Source organism: Haemorhous mexicanus, chromosome 2 (assembly GCF_027477595.1).
Source record: "Haemorhous mexicanus isolate bHaeMex1 chromosome 2, bHaeMex1.pri, whole genome shotgun sequence".
NCBI classification, from domain to species: domain Eukaryota; kingdom Metazoa; phylum Chordata; class Aves; order Passeriformes; family Fringillidae; genus Haemorhous; species Haemorhous mexicanus.
In genome coordinates, this window is record NC_082342.1 from 119014627 (window position 1) to 119029104 (window position 14478).

Genomic DNA, 14478 nt, shown 5'->3' on the forward strand with positions numbered 1-14478 from the left:
ATCCCATGTGAAGGTGTTTCAAGGAAAATTTATTCCTTGGATTGACTGGAAAAGGCTGAGGGGCAGCGTTACAGTATCCTATAAATGTATTTTGGGGAGAAAATAAGGAAATAGATTGAGGTTAAAATTAAATGTTAACTTTACTGTATTTCTTTTGGGACTCATTAAAAAATGCTTAGCTAATGTAGAGGTTGGCTTAGGAATCAGTTAGTTGGAAAAGCTGACTGCAAAAAGTCCAAAATTTTGCAGGATTTATGTTAGGACTCTAATTGTAGAGGAGCCAAGATTCCATGAAAAAGGAAAGCCTTTTTGCCTTGCATCTCAAATGGGAAAGAGATTATCAAGTCCTTTAAAATTTAAAAATCCAGATTTGCTTTAAATGAAGGATTTTGCAGAGAAAAATTTCAACCTGAATTTAATTCTTCACTTTCTTTCTGTTGTGTGATTATTGTATTTTGATGTAGAAATGAGCTAATTAAAATACAAAAGACATCTCTGACCTGTTTGACTTTTTTCAAATAGTGACACTTGTGCAGAAGAAGACAAATTCATGAAGCCTAAAGTAACCATGATAGCTTGGAACCAAAATGACAACTATGTTGTTACGGCTGTGAATAATCACCTGCTCAAAGTTTGGAATTCCAGTACAGGGCAGTTGCTCCATGACTTGGTGGTATGGGATTTTTCCTTGCTTTTTGGAAGATTTTCCTGGAATTGCAGTGACATGTGCATGTTGAATTTATAATTAGAGCTGATTAGTCTTGAAAGCTCTGTATGGATGATACAGCAAGTGGGGTGTTCCTTGGAATTCTTATAACCAAAATTTGCTGCTTTCTTCAGCTTTGGACTTTGCCTGTAAATAAAAGAACAAATAAATGTGGAATAAATAAAATTCTTGTGCAGTAACTCACCCATTGAATTATTCACCATCCTTTGGCAAAAGCTTCATATTTCTGGAGCTCTTGCTTGAATCTAGAAAATTTTTACCTTTGGAATGTTCAAATCTTTGTGGCTGCCTGGGGTTTAATTTTCCAGAGAGGACAGCGCGGGCTCTGTTGTGAACATCCTGCTGATGTGGATTTCCCTTGTTTCCTTGTGATGTGCAATTTTCCATTGCAGGGCCATGCAGATGAAGTGTTTGTCTTGGAGACCCATCCCTTTGATTGCAGGATAATGCTGTCTGCAGGCCACGATGGCAACATCTTCATCTGGGACATCACCAAAGGCACCAAAACAAAGCATTATTTTAACATGGTAAGAGCCTCTTTAAACACCATTTGTTCACAGCAGTGTGTTCACTACCAGCTTAAGGAACTGCCACCAACACTCACACCCTTGCATCTTAGGGGAAAAAGCCCCAACCAAACAGGAAAACCTTAACCAGCAAAATTTATGAATTAATTTTATTTTCTTAGAGCTTTTTACCTTAGAATTTGCTGATTATTGCAGATTTTACACTCTTTTTTACTGAAGATCATTGTGCACTTCATTCATACTAATTGTTTTCCTCAGTTGAGGTGAGGTGCCATTTAAAAGGCTGTTTTAGGCCATTGTTTCAAGATACTTGTATTTTCCACAGGATTAAAAATTATAATCTTAATATTCATTGGCACAGTGCTTGAGGGCTCCACTTGACAGCTCATTGTTAATACTTTAAATTAGGTTATTTTCTCTGAGACTTAGGTTCTGATCTAATGTTCATATAAATTTTTTATCCTTTTTCCCTGGTCAGTCAGCAGCAAAGAGCATTTTTTTTTAAGTTCTTAAAATGAAGAACTTCTTTCTTTTATTCTTGAGTTCTTTTTCTTGTCTAGAAAGTTGTTTAATGGAACTAGTTTATATTAGCTCCAGTTTATTTCAAGCTGTGAAATAAACTGGAGCTAACAGCTAAAAAGCCTCAGAAAAACATGTTTATTTCTTTATTTTGTTCTCTGGACAGTAACTTTTCATACCTTCTAATGCATCTTTTAGAATTGGTTCGGGACTTAAGTTCAAGGGGAAAAGAAATATACTGAAGTAACAAAATTATTTGGGCCTTACTTGGAGGTGTTTAGGGAAATGCATGGAGTAATTAATTTTTGATGATTATAGTTTGCTCTGAAAAAATGGTCAAATAATCTTGAAATTTTTTTTCTTTAATCCAGATTGAAGGCCAGGGACATGGAGCTGTTTTTGACTGTAAATTTTCACCAGATGGGCAGCATTTTGCATGCACAGATTCTCATGGACATCTGCTGATATTTGGCTTTGGCTGTAGCAGGCCTTATGAAAAGGTAAGTTCAGCTTTTTATCAGATCTCTGAATGGAGTTTATAACTAAAATTACATTATTACATTAATTAATTTAATAGTTTATATGTAAAAAATAATTTGTGTGGTTAGAAGATCTAGATATAATGGATTCCTTGATGTCTGTAAATTGTCTTGCCTATATGATCCTGGCACAGCAGAAAAAAAACAATGTCTTAACATTGCCATGGGAGTAGCTGCCAAGAATGTTCCTGGAATACATTTTCATCTTGGAAACAGCTAATTCACCTTCGTTGTTCAACCTCAAAAATGCTTCTGTTTCTAATTTCTGCTGGTTTATCTTGCAGTTCTTTAGGCCTTTCCTCACTCAAGCACAAATTCACTCTGATTGATTAAATTAAGCAAAAGTAAATTATTGATCCAACTATTTATTCTATCCTAAATTTTTGCATTTGTCAGTCCGCTTCCTTTTTGTTTTGATGAATACACATTTCTTCTTTTCTTCACTTCCCCTACATGTTTTTCAGGTTGCAGTGCTACTTCCATGTGTGTCATTTTAAAGATTTATTTTTTCCTTGCTCTGCATTCTCAGCTGAAATTGAAACTTGTTCCCTTCATCTTTGCCATCACTGCTGGAAGCAAACATTCTGACTGTGATCTAATAGTTATGTAACCATTTTCCTTCAACCTCATGGACTCAGAAGACTTTCAGTTGTAGAAAAAAATCTTCAGGTGGATATGGATTAAGAATGAAATCATGATTAGGAAAACTTTAATTTGAGCTGGTGTTGAGCTTTAGCCAAAGATTTCCTTGCAAGGAAACTTTGGGGCCACTCACGACCCACAAAGGGACCCCTTGTGGGTCCCTTCCAACTCTGAATATTCTGTGATTCTAATAATTGTAGGGCAAAAATGCAGAATGAGAGAGTGGTATTTTTAAGTGTAAAGCAGTACTTCTGCATCAAGTTACCTCAGCTTTTTGTTTTCTGAATGAGTTTTGTTGCCTGCAAAAGCACTATAGAAAGTTGCAGTACTGCAAAACCCATCCAGGTTAACTGAAGTTACACATAAATATTCTTTTAATTGGGAACTTGACCTTTCTTCTACCTTTAAGTAGATTTTAAGGACTTTAGTGCTTGTTCTTTGTTCTTTAGCATATTCTTTTTTCCAAACTGCTAACATAAAAATAAAATTTCCTTTTAGATTCCTGATCAGATGTTCTTCCACACTGACTACCGGCCGCTGATCCGAGACTCCAACAACTACGTGCTGGATGAGCAAACCCAGCAGGCCCCTCACCTCATGCCCCCTCCCTTCTTAGTGGATGTGGATGGAAACCCTCATCCAACAAAATATCAAAGATTGGTGCCAGGAAGAGAGAATTGTGCAGATGAACATTTGATTCCTCAGCTTGGATATGTAGCAACAAGTAAGAATATCACTAAAGCTCTACATTCAGAAGTAGGTTATTCACCAGGTCTTAAGGGGGCATCAGCAATTTAGAAATATTCCTTTTTTCACTTAATATTTTGTATTTCTGTTCAGTACAGTGAATACAATTTAAACAAGCAAAAAAAATCAGTTGTTCGAATGGATGTTGCAGTTGTTTTGTGTGGGCAGTGGTGTTGACAAACTGTTTGATTGTACATTCCATAAATGTCTTACTTGGAATAAATAACTGGAATAACTTCATTGATTTGATCTGTTTTACACTTCCAAGGTGATGGAGAAGTTGTTGAGCAGGTGATTGGCCAGCAGACGGTTGACCAGGATGAGCCAGGCTTGGAGCCCAGCATTCTGGATGGGATGATCAGACAGCTACAGCTGGAACAGGATCAGAGAACTGGAGCTGATCAAGAATCTGCTCCAAGTGGCCCCCAGAATGGGGAGGGAACACCCAGGAGAGGTTAGAACTGCTGATAAATTCTTCAGTAATTGTTCTCTGCTTTTATTGTACTGTGTGAAATACTGAAACAAGTTTTAACTTCAGTGTAGTTTCAAGGACTGAGATTGCTTTAACATTGTGATACCTGGTTATTTTTATTCATTAAAACACTGCTGCTCCTGTGATTAAATTACAAAGCCTTTCACTTTAAAAGGAAAAGGTCATTAATAATATGCAAAATGTATACAGTAGGATTTTTTGCAAATGTTTGCCAGTATAAGTTATTTTTGCATTTCTTACTTTTTGTAAAGTGTTGTGCCATTATTCAAACTGGTTTCCCCTGTCCCTTCTTTAGAGTCTGAAACAAGATACTTTCCTATGCCGTGTCTTTGTAGTTTTAATTATGTTGTTATATAATATAGATTTAAAAATATATATTTTCTTACATAATTACATATTTAATTACATGCACTCAGCTCTAGAAAAAGTGCTTTTTAGAGCCTGACTGGCCTTAAAGCTGTCTGAAATAGTTCAGAAGAGCCCTTCTGTCACACCACAGTTCCTTCCACTGGGAAGTGTTTGGGAAACCACTGGAATGTGGCACTCAGTTCTCTGGTCTGGTTGACAAGGTGGTCACTGGTAAAATGCTGGATCTTGGAGGTCTTTTTCAGCCTAAATGACTCTGTGATTGTATGAAAACAGTAGCAGAAATAACCATTTTTTAAGTCCTTTGTGTATTCTCTCTGTGTTTTCTACAAGACATGTACTCCTCCAGAACTGATGCCTTGTGAAGGCTGCCTTAGAGCAGACACTGGACAGAGCTAAAGAATAAAGCAGGGATTTATTCAAAGGATTTCCTCCCTGGATGCACCTTGGGCAGCACAAGAGCTCAGCCAGGGCTGCACCCAAGATGACCCAAAATGCACGGCCGGGCACGGGGTCTCTCCCTGGGATCAGCTCTGCTCCATTTGCACCTTGCAGTTCATTGTCCCAGCCCAGCTTTAGCCCAGGCACTCCCACCCTGCTTGTTTTTCTCTCTCCAGCCCACGGGGTTTGTGCTCCTGGGCTGAGATTTGGCTCATTTGTCCTTGGTGCCCAGCTGGAGCAGGAATTGTTTTGTCTCCCTGCTCTGGGCACAGAGCTCACCATCCCATAATGAGAAGCCCAGACCCACACACTAAAGCAGCACAGAACCTGAATCGTATAAAAGCTAAACCTGAGGCATCACTGAACGATCTAAGTCACTTAGAGATAAAAATACGCCTATTATTCTTTTTTCTTTTTTTAATCTTTTAACAAGAATCTTCCAGTTCCCTTCAGCATGGCAAAACCATTTTGATTTGTGTGTTTCAGCTTTCAGAAGGCCGAGTTTGGACATCCAGTCCCCGCCCAACATCGGCCTGCGGCGCAGCGGGCAGGTGGAGGGCGTGCGGCAGATGCACCAGAACGCCCCGCGCAGCCAGATGGCCACCGAGAGGGACCTGCAGGCCTGGAGGCGCAGGGTGGTGGTGCCAGAGATCCCCCCCAGCTTGCTCAGGTCTGTCTGCAGCCTGCAGGTGATGCCTGGAGAGGCTGCCTAGAGCAGAGGCTAGGCAGAGTGCAAGAGCCTGGCAGAGGCTATGTCCACAATGGACGATGGTCATAAGTTTTTGGGCAGATATAACTTTGGTCTGTTTGCATACCAGAGGTTAATTGTCCAATTAGAGCTTCAGGTAATGAAGTCATATCCCCCTAACTTGCTTTTCCCCCCAATTCACTTTTGTTTATACCAACTGCTCTTGGGCAGTGCAAGAGCCTGGCAGAGGCTATGTCCACAATGGACGATGGTCACAAGTTTTTTGGACAGATAAAAGTTTGGTCTGTTTGCATATCAGAGGTTATAACTGTCTAATTACAGCTTCAGGTAATGAAGTCATATCCCTCTGGTTTGCTTCCCCCCCAAATTCACTTTTGTTTGTACTTTTCAAGGCCTGAGGCAGCTGCTGTGACCTTGGTTTCCAGGCCCAGAAGGATTGTTTAGTCTGACCAAAATGTGAAGAGAACTAACTAGCATTCTATATAGAGTTCAGAGTTGTGCACTAATCCAGTACAGAATCTGAAAAATATAAAAGCTACAACTTCAGGCAGCACTAGAGACGGCACAGCAGATTGGTTTGGTTTGTCTAAATTAAGTGCTGTTACACCAAAGATGGAATGGATGCTGTTGGAATAGTTCAACGTTGTGGGCAGATGTGCTAAAAACTCATAATTGTAAGGTCCATTCAATGAGAAGAAAAGGGGAGTTGTCCAGTTGAATAATTCTCCCCTATTTCAATATTTTAAGTCATCACCAGGCCAGCTAGGTCACCTAGATTCTTGCTTTCTCCAAAATAAAAGATACAAGTTGAATTCATTTCCATGGAAGAGTTGGGTGAGATTGTGCTCTCTGTCAGACTGTTGGAGATGATGAGTTATAACCCCTTGAAATGCTAAACCAGTTGCTTTCAAAATACTGTCAGCATTGATCTGTGAAAAGGAGAATTAGTAGCTAAACATCTCTGTTTAAAGCCACAACCATAGGTGTTTAAAGCCACAACCATAGCCACTGAGGCTTTTAAGAATCATTCCCAGTGTTGGGAGGTAGAGTGATTGCAAATGGAAAAATGTGAACTAAAAATGAGGTTGAAAACATAGATTACATTTTGGTGTTTGGAAAGCTTTCTTAGTATCCATATTTTTTACTCTTACCTGGAAATGAAAGGATGGTTTAGAGTTAACTGAGGAACCAGAACATCTGAAATTAAAAATGGAATGGAATTGGGTGTGAGAGAGATCCCTGGAAGAGACCAGCACTGTCAAAACAGGTGTAGAATTAGATTTTTCATGGCTTTCTTGTAGGAAACAGGAAGAATATCGGATTGCAAAAGGGGAAGAAGAGAGAGATCTTTATGCAACAGAGAATAAAAAGTCATTTGAGTCACTGGAAAAGGTACGTGGCAGCTTCTGGAAAAGTGAGCGTTCTGTGCCCAAGGACAAGTGGTGGTGTAGAAAATGAAAGCAGAGGTTTCTGGTATGGTCTTCCAAGGACTCTGGTGATTCATCTCCCAATTATTGCAGGGCAAGGTTTGATTTATTTTTATGGACACCTGGAATTCTTTTTGCTTTCAGTCTTGCCAGCTTCTATGTGAGGTATTTGGGAGTAATTTTTAAAGGCAGGTTGGCTTTCAGGCCTTTCAGGTTTGACTGCAGTTACACAGTTATTGCAAGTTCTGCTAAAGCCCTGAGAGCATTCAGGGTCCTGTGTTTGAGGAATCACAGGTTATGTTGCTGTTCCTTGTCATTTTACTTTAGATAACAATGTTTTGTGTGTGGGGAAACTTCTTCAGACTTCCCTCCTTTCAAGTGTTTTTTTAATCACCTTTTTTGGTTTTGTGGGAGAGATTGGCAAGAAGGAAACATTTGTTATTGTGCTGTTTTTATAAGCTTGTTGCCTGATTTGCTGTGCCTTAGAGTACAAAACAATTTGATACAAGAATTCTACTGCACAGTCCCCTTTACTGAGGGGAGCTGGGGTTTGAAACAAAATGATCTTTAAGGTCCCTTCCATCCCAAGCCATTCTCTGCTTTTATAATTGCACATTGGAGGCAGTTATGTCTTGATTCTGTAAATGCATTTATCAAGTGATGTGAATGAAACTGTCACAGTATTTTATAAAGAGCAATTTCTTAGAATAACTAATAAATCTTAAATTTCTAACAGCAAATTTTAAACTTTGGGCTTACCTGAAAGTTATTTCTTGTGAAAGGGAGTTTTAACTTCGTCATGCTGTTTCAGGTTTTGCATTCAGCAGTGCTTTCCACCTCATAAAAATTTTCCAGATAAATATCTTTATTTAACTCCTGTTCTTTCCCTTCTTTATAATTCAGAGTGACTCTGAGTCTTCATTAATCCAATCGAAGCGTCGACTGCACAGGCGGAAATATTCCAACTACAGAACACGGAAAAACATTGAGCAGCTGGAGTCTTCTGAGGAGGAGAGGGACAACTGCTTTGGCTTGATAGAGCAGGTGAGTTCTCTGAGTTTGGATTTTGAACATGAATTGCTCAATAAATGAAATTTCGTGTAGATGTGTCTTTTCTCTGTTAAACAAGCAAACAAAAAACCTCCACCCCTTATTTTTCCAGGGAAAGTAAGTATTTCTTTAAGCATCATCATTGTTGTCACTTCTCAAACCTGTTGTGTTGCTTTAGTAAAGACAATATTTCCTGTCAGTTTATAAATGACTCAGCTGGTTTTGCTGAGAATATTCTAAACCAAGTCCACAGCCCATGTCAAAAATCTGATGGACAGTTGGTTGGCTTCAGGTGACATTTGGAGTTTAGATGTGGTTTAGTGTTTTTCTATGGAAATTTTGAAGGTTCTTGCAAATGTGATTCCTCCACAGGGTCTGTTCCTCTGACTTGAGGTGACACAGGGCTTTGTGGGTAGCAGGAGCTTTTTGTTGTGTCTGATGTGTTATCAGACTGTTAATGGATGCTAGGACTGCCCTTGTCTTGCCTTGCCCACAAGGAAACAGTTTTAAACTGGGAAAAGGAGAAGTGGAAGGAGCAGAGAAGCTCAGACTTGTTGAAGCAGTCACTTTAAGGAAGAACAGTGAACAAAAGGGAGCATGTTCAGGAGATTAGGAAATCTTGCAAATAAGATGAGGAATGGTATTCCTTGGAAATGGACTCTCCTTGCCTCTCAATAAAGAATTTCAGTGGCTAAAAACAATAAATCACTTAAGTTGAATGTAAAGTTCAGTGACTATTGAACTTTGGTATTGTAGTGTATCATCTGCACAGTGTATGAGCAGGTTTTAGTTTCAGCTTTGTTACTCTGAAAATGACAGTTGGACTAATTGTAACATTTGAAGCTACAATTTAAATCTCATGGGATTTTCTCCTATTTTTAATTTTTTTTCTTGACAAAATACAACTTGACACATGAGCATTGTATCATACTGACTCAGTTGTGAAAAACACATTTAAAACATTATTTTAATGCAAATAGTTGATGAGCAAGAATCAGGAAATTAGCAAAGTCATAATGAATTTTGTTGTATCTCTGCTGTTTGGTGTGGCATTTAAATACATGCATGAGTACTCTAATAAATACTTGGTCAAACATTTGATACTAAAAGGAGGGGGGGGGGAACCCCTCAACTTGCATAACTAATGAAAAAAAATCATAGCAGTGACAGAACATCCCCTTGTTGTGTGTGGAGAGGAGATGTTTTTCTTGATCTGTAAATTCTTCCATGTCATATTTTATTATGAACTTTACATTGTCTGATTACTTTGATTTCCATTTTAACAACTTTTTACCAAACTTCTTTAAATTTGATAATATGGACAACATCTTTTTTAATTTCAGACCCTTAAAACATGGATTTGGCTTGACTTTGTATTTTTAAATTTAGGAAGCTGAAGAAAGTGAGGGCTCTGGTTCATCTGATGAAGAGGAAGAGTGGAGAAGTGACAAGAAAAGCAACAGTAATAGCTCTAGGTAAAGTGAAAAAACACATCCCATAATGCGTTTTACTTGATTTTTGACAAATTAAGAGTTGTATGAAAGCTCTGTTGTGCTTCAGATGTGATCATGTGACAATAATAATATAAATAATAATCATATAAGGTAGCATTCATATACTTCACTGATCCATTATATTGTTACTTACTGTTCCATTTCACCAAAATATTTCTATTTTTTTAATGTAACTCTTAAGTCCCTCTGCTTTTTTTGCTGTATGGCAAAGAGCAATAAGAGTGTGGAATATTTCTACAGTGTGTTTTGTTCAGGTTTTGGAGGGATGAAAGATTTTGTTTGGGAAATTTTTTTCCCCAATTTTGTTTGGGGAATTTTTTGGCTTGTTTTTCCTTGCTCTTAAAAAATTTTTTTGGAAAAATCTGAATTTTCAAAAGTTTCAGGTTTTATGTAGAACTGTTATAGATAAGTTTTTAATCACTTCCTTGTGGCTATTTTAGATACTCTTTCAGAATTCTTTAGTACTGGAAATAAAAAATCCTCAGAGAGAATGATGGCACTCAGAGATCCACTCAGAGTGGATGTGTAGCTGAAATTTGGATAAGTGTAAAGAATTTAAGCAGCATTTGGTTCATGTGTTCCTTAGGGAGGGCTCCTAACAAGTCCAGAATTCCACTGCACATATTTCTTGACTAAAATTACTGATTTTAGAATTCACCAGACTTTAGTTGTTTAAAGAAATACACTTTGAATGACTGGATTCTCCCAAAAATTCACATTAAGCTTCAAGTGAAGTAATGGTTACAAGTGAGCAGAGTGATTTTGAAGTTGCTTTCAACAACACTTGCTGCCTGTTATTTTGCTGAGGGAGTTGAGTGTTGTGCAGCAGTGAGAGCTGGCTTGTGTTTGTGTTTCCCTGCCCCTGTGGACAGTGACTCCTCGAGCAGATACTCGGACTGGATCGCGGACGCTGGCATCAACCTGCAGCCGCCGGTGCGCACCTCGCGCAGGAAAGCGCTGCGCTACTGCAGCACCTCCGAGGACGAGGTGTCAGCTGAGAAATCCTCTCCTCCCAAGAGGAGAAGGAGGAAGAGGAGGAAAAAACCCAAACCGAAAAAGCAGGAGGAGGAGGTACAAATTTTTTGTTGTTGCAGCCTGAATAGCTGCTAGTAAAGTCTAGGGTAAGGAAGCAGAAAGGGCTTTTGCATAATGTGCACAGATGTTTAATTCGGCCGCGCGGTGAGATCTTCAGGGCCAAGGCACACACACATTCAGGGGCCAGCTTTCTCTCCAGGGGCCAGGGGGCAGCACACAGGTGAGGGCCAGTCAGGGAAATGGGAGGGAGTGGCTCAGGAACACCTATGTTCAGACATAGGAACAGGGGAAGGAGCCTGTGGGGTGTAACTTAGGAGATGCCCCCCCAGGGTTTCCACACTTTTTTTTTCCTGCACAATCTTCATTTCTCTCTTAGGGGTTAGGTGTCTTTGTTAGAAACTGCTAAAATAATTGTTACTGCCATCAGCCACTTTCTGTCAGCACACACAGGGAACATGGAATTGATTTGAGACCATTCCTAGTGTGAGGGATCTGCTGATTTGTTGGGAAGAATCTGCATTCCAGGTGAAGGTGCTTTCATTTTCCCAATGAAAAGGGTTCTGAAGATTGATGGTGTTAAAGGAGAAGTGTGTTTAATAAATATCAGTTCACAATATCAGACTTTTTTCAAGGGATAGAACAAGGAGGAAGGCTTTATTTAAACTGAAGGAGGGCAGGATTAGATTAGATTAGGGAGGAATTCTTGAGTCTGGGGATGATGAGGCATTGGAACATGTTGTCCACATGTTGCCCTGGAAATGTCCAAGGGCAGCTTGGACAGGGCTTGGAGGAGCCTGGGATAGTGGAAGGTGTCCATGCTTGTGACAGGGCATGGAACAAGATGATCTTTGAGGTCTCTTCCAACCCAAACTATTCTGTGACTCTGTCTTAACTGTCTAATGCATAGGGGACACAGTCACTGCATTGCCGGTAGCAATTTATACCTAGGTTGAATATTTAATTTTTTTTATAAGTTACAATAATTACTCTATTTTAAGCTACTGGGGTTTTTAAGTTAATTTAAATAATTACCTTAAGTTACAATAGCTACTATTAGTTAGCTATCTCTCATAAAGGAACAAATTCTTTTTTTCAAGCCTGGGATAATTTTGATATGTTTGGTCTGTTTTTCTATCTTTTCACTTCCTTCTAAGTAGAATCAGTTTCTTGTAGCTTGAATAATTATTAATTGGGTACTGGGACTGTCATAGAAATTATAAAACTTTCTGCTAAGGCCTGCATAATAATGACTTGCTCACTCAAATCTCCAGATAGGAAAGGAATGTTTAGTATTAGAATTACAAATACATTTACAACTCAAGCAAAGCCTTGGAGGAATTCTGCTGATGCTGTTTGGAAATGCTGCAGATTAGTCCTTTATAAGTTAAAGTGTTGTCTGCCAAATCAAAATGGAATTATTTGTTTAGAATTCATGTCCATTATGTTTGATTTTTGTGAAGGCTGATGCTGCAGCACAACCACTGAACTTGGAGCTGTCCTATGAGTGTCACCCTCCAGTTTGGATCACAGACACGGCTCTCCGAAGGTCCCCGTTTGTCCCTCAGATGGGAGATGAGGTAGGAACAAGGATTAAAATCTTCCAGTGCTTGTGATTGTTGCAATTGCTGAATTCAGGAAAACATTCATTGTTTGGGCTTGTTGGGGTGTTTTTTAGGTGATATATTTCCGACAAGGGCACGAAGCTTACATTGAAGCAGTGAGGAGAAATAACATTTATGAACTGAATCCACACAAGGAGCCTTGGAGAAAAGTGGTGCTTAGGGTAGGTCTGCTCTGAAGGTTCTGTGGGTTTGTAACAGAGCCTGTGACTGAGGAGTTTTATTATTCTGTTTGCAAAACATGGATTTGGGAGGCTACTGATGTTTCCCTATGGGGAAAGTGTGTGCAATTATCAGATTGTCTTCAGAATTTTCTCTGGGAAGCCAAATGAAAGACCTGTGTTAAAATCCTAATGCTGACAGACTGCCTTCCATTGAAATCTCAAATCTCATTTCAGTGTTTTGCCTGTGGGTACAGTTGGTTAATTCACGTTAAACTAACAGTTCTGTGCATGGTCCCTAAGACAAAACTTGCTGAAGCTGTTTGTTGTTACCTGTAGGATCAGGAATTGGTAAAAATTGTTGGAATCAGATACGAAGTTGGTCCTCCCACGTTGTGTTGCCTCAAGCTTGCCTTTATAGATCACGCCACTGGGAAACACACAGACAAATCATTTTCCATCAGGTATGTGCAGTTTTAGTTTCCTGAAAAGTGGTTAAGTATATGTTTCTCTTCCTAAAGCCCTGAGGCACACATGAGTGATGATTTTTTTAATCCAGATACCACGACATGCCAGATGTCATCGACTTCCTTATCTTACGTCAGTTCTACGATGAAGCCCGGCAGAGGAACTGGCAGGCCTGTAAGTGTTTGCTGAGTGTTGGACTGAACAGTTTTGAAATCACAAATGTGTCCTTAACTAATTGCTGTGTGTGCTGTTTGGAGGGTCAGAGGGTTCTCTGGTAGACAGGAGTCAGAAATTTGAACCTTGGAGGGACTGCAGTAGATGTAAATACAGTCACCAAAATGCATATCCAGACTGTTCTGTTCCCTTTCGTATTTTAAAGCTAAATAACAGACTTACCTGTCACTGAGTCTAGAACTTTAATTATGCAGGGGAATCAAGCAGTACATTTATCAGAAATTTTTCTGATTGCCTGTAGCAGTCACAGAGTTAAATCCTCCTCTCAGCAGAATGTCTGTGTTTGCTGCAGCCGATAGGTTCCGCTCCATTATTGATGATGCCTGGTGGTTTGGGACAGTGCTGGGTCAGGAACCTTATCAGCCTCAGTATCCAGACAGTCACTTCCAGTGCTACAGTGTCAAGTGAGTACACAAAGATTTGATTTTCAATGTTATTAGAGTGCCTTAGCTCTCATACAGCTGCCTCATTGCTATGAGGATGTTTAAATTGTTCACTTCAATTATTTTACTCCTGGCATTGTCACTTTTCAATGGTTTTAAGTTGCTGCTGTAGCACAGTGTGGATATGTAATAGCTTGTGGCAACTTGTTAATGAGTAGTAATATGGTAAAAGCAGTTGTTGACCTCTTCACATTTCCTGTACTGAGTAATTCTGTGTCCCTTCCACAAAGCAAGCAATGCAATTTTCTGTGAACATTAATTATTGGTCTGCACTGATAGTTGGTTTGGGGATGCTGAATCTCCTCTGGCTGCTGACATCAAGGTCCTTAATGCCTGAGGTCCTCACACTTTGTTTTTCACATTGTGCACCCTTTTTCATATCAACAAACAGGCCTTCACACAAAGGAGGGGAAGGGTAAACAAAGATATCTCTGGACTTCAGTGTTCAGACTCAGGATATTGACCTTGTCCTGCCCTGTCCAAGCTGTCTGGAATAGATTCACAGAATGGTTTGGGTTGGAAGGGACCTTAAAGATAGTCTTGTCCCTTGCCATAGGCAGGGACACCTTCTGCTATCCCAGGTTACTCAGAGGTCCAAACAGCCTGGCCTTGGACACTTCCAGGGATGATGAGGTAGCCACAACTTTGGGCAATTTGTGTCAGGGCCTCACCACCCTCAGAGTCAAGAATTCCTTTGTAGTATCTAATCTAACCGTTCCCTCCTACATCTTAAGGCCATTCCCCCTTGTCCTTCACTCCATTGTGAAGGTCCCTCTCCAGCCTTCTTGTCACCTCCTTTAGGCACTGAAAGGATAAT

General features: G+C 39.6%; 1 protein-coding gene across 1 annotated transcript in view; it reads left to right on the plus strand.

The window, feature by feature from the left end:
* The window catches only part of BRWD1 (bromodomain and WD repeat domain containing 1), a 42907-nt gene that overhangs the window by 11332 nt on the left and 17097 nt on the right, over positions 1-14478 (plus strand). The window contains exons 14-28 of the mRNA XM_059840116.1: positions 523-673; positions 1120-1254; positions 2145-2273; positions 3453-3678; positions 3970-4155; positions 5488-5671; positions 7012-7102; positions 8041-8181; positions 9577-9662; positions 10574-10772; positions 12197-12313; positions 12412-12519; positions 12856-12980; positions 13076-13158; positions 13511-13622. Coding sequence (XP_059696099.1) covers positions 523-673; positions 1120-1254; positions 2145-2273; positions 3453-3678; positions 3970-4155; positions 5488-5671; positions 7012-7102; positions 8041-8181; positions 9577-9662; positions 10574-10772; positions 12197-12313; positions 12412-12519; positions 12856-12980; positions 13076-13158; positions 13511-13622 — 2073 coding nt within the window. The remainder of the gene's footprint in view (positions 1-522; positions 674-1119; positions 1255-2144; positions 2274-3452; positions 3679-3969; positions 4156-5487; positions 5672-7011; positions 7103-8040; positions 8182-9576; positions 9663-10573; positions 10773-12196; positions 12314-12411; positions 12520-12855; positions 12981-13075; positions 13159-13510; positions 13623-14478) is intronic.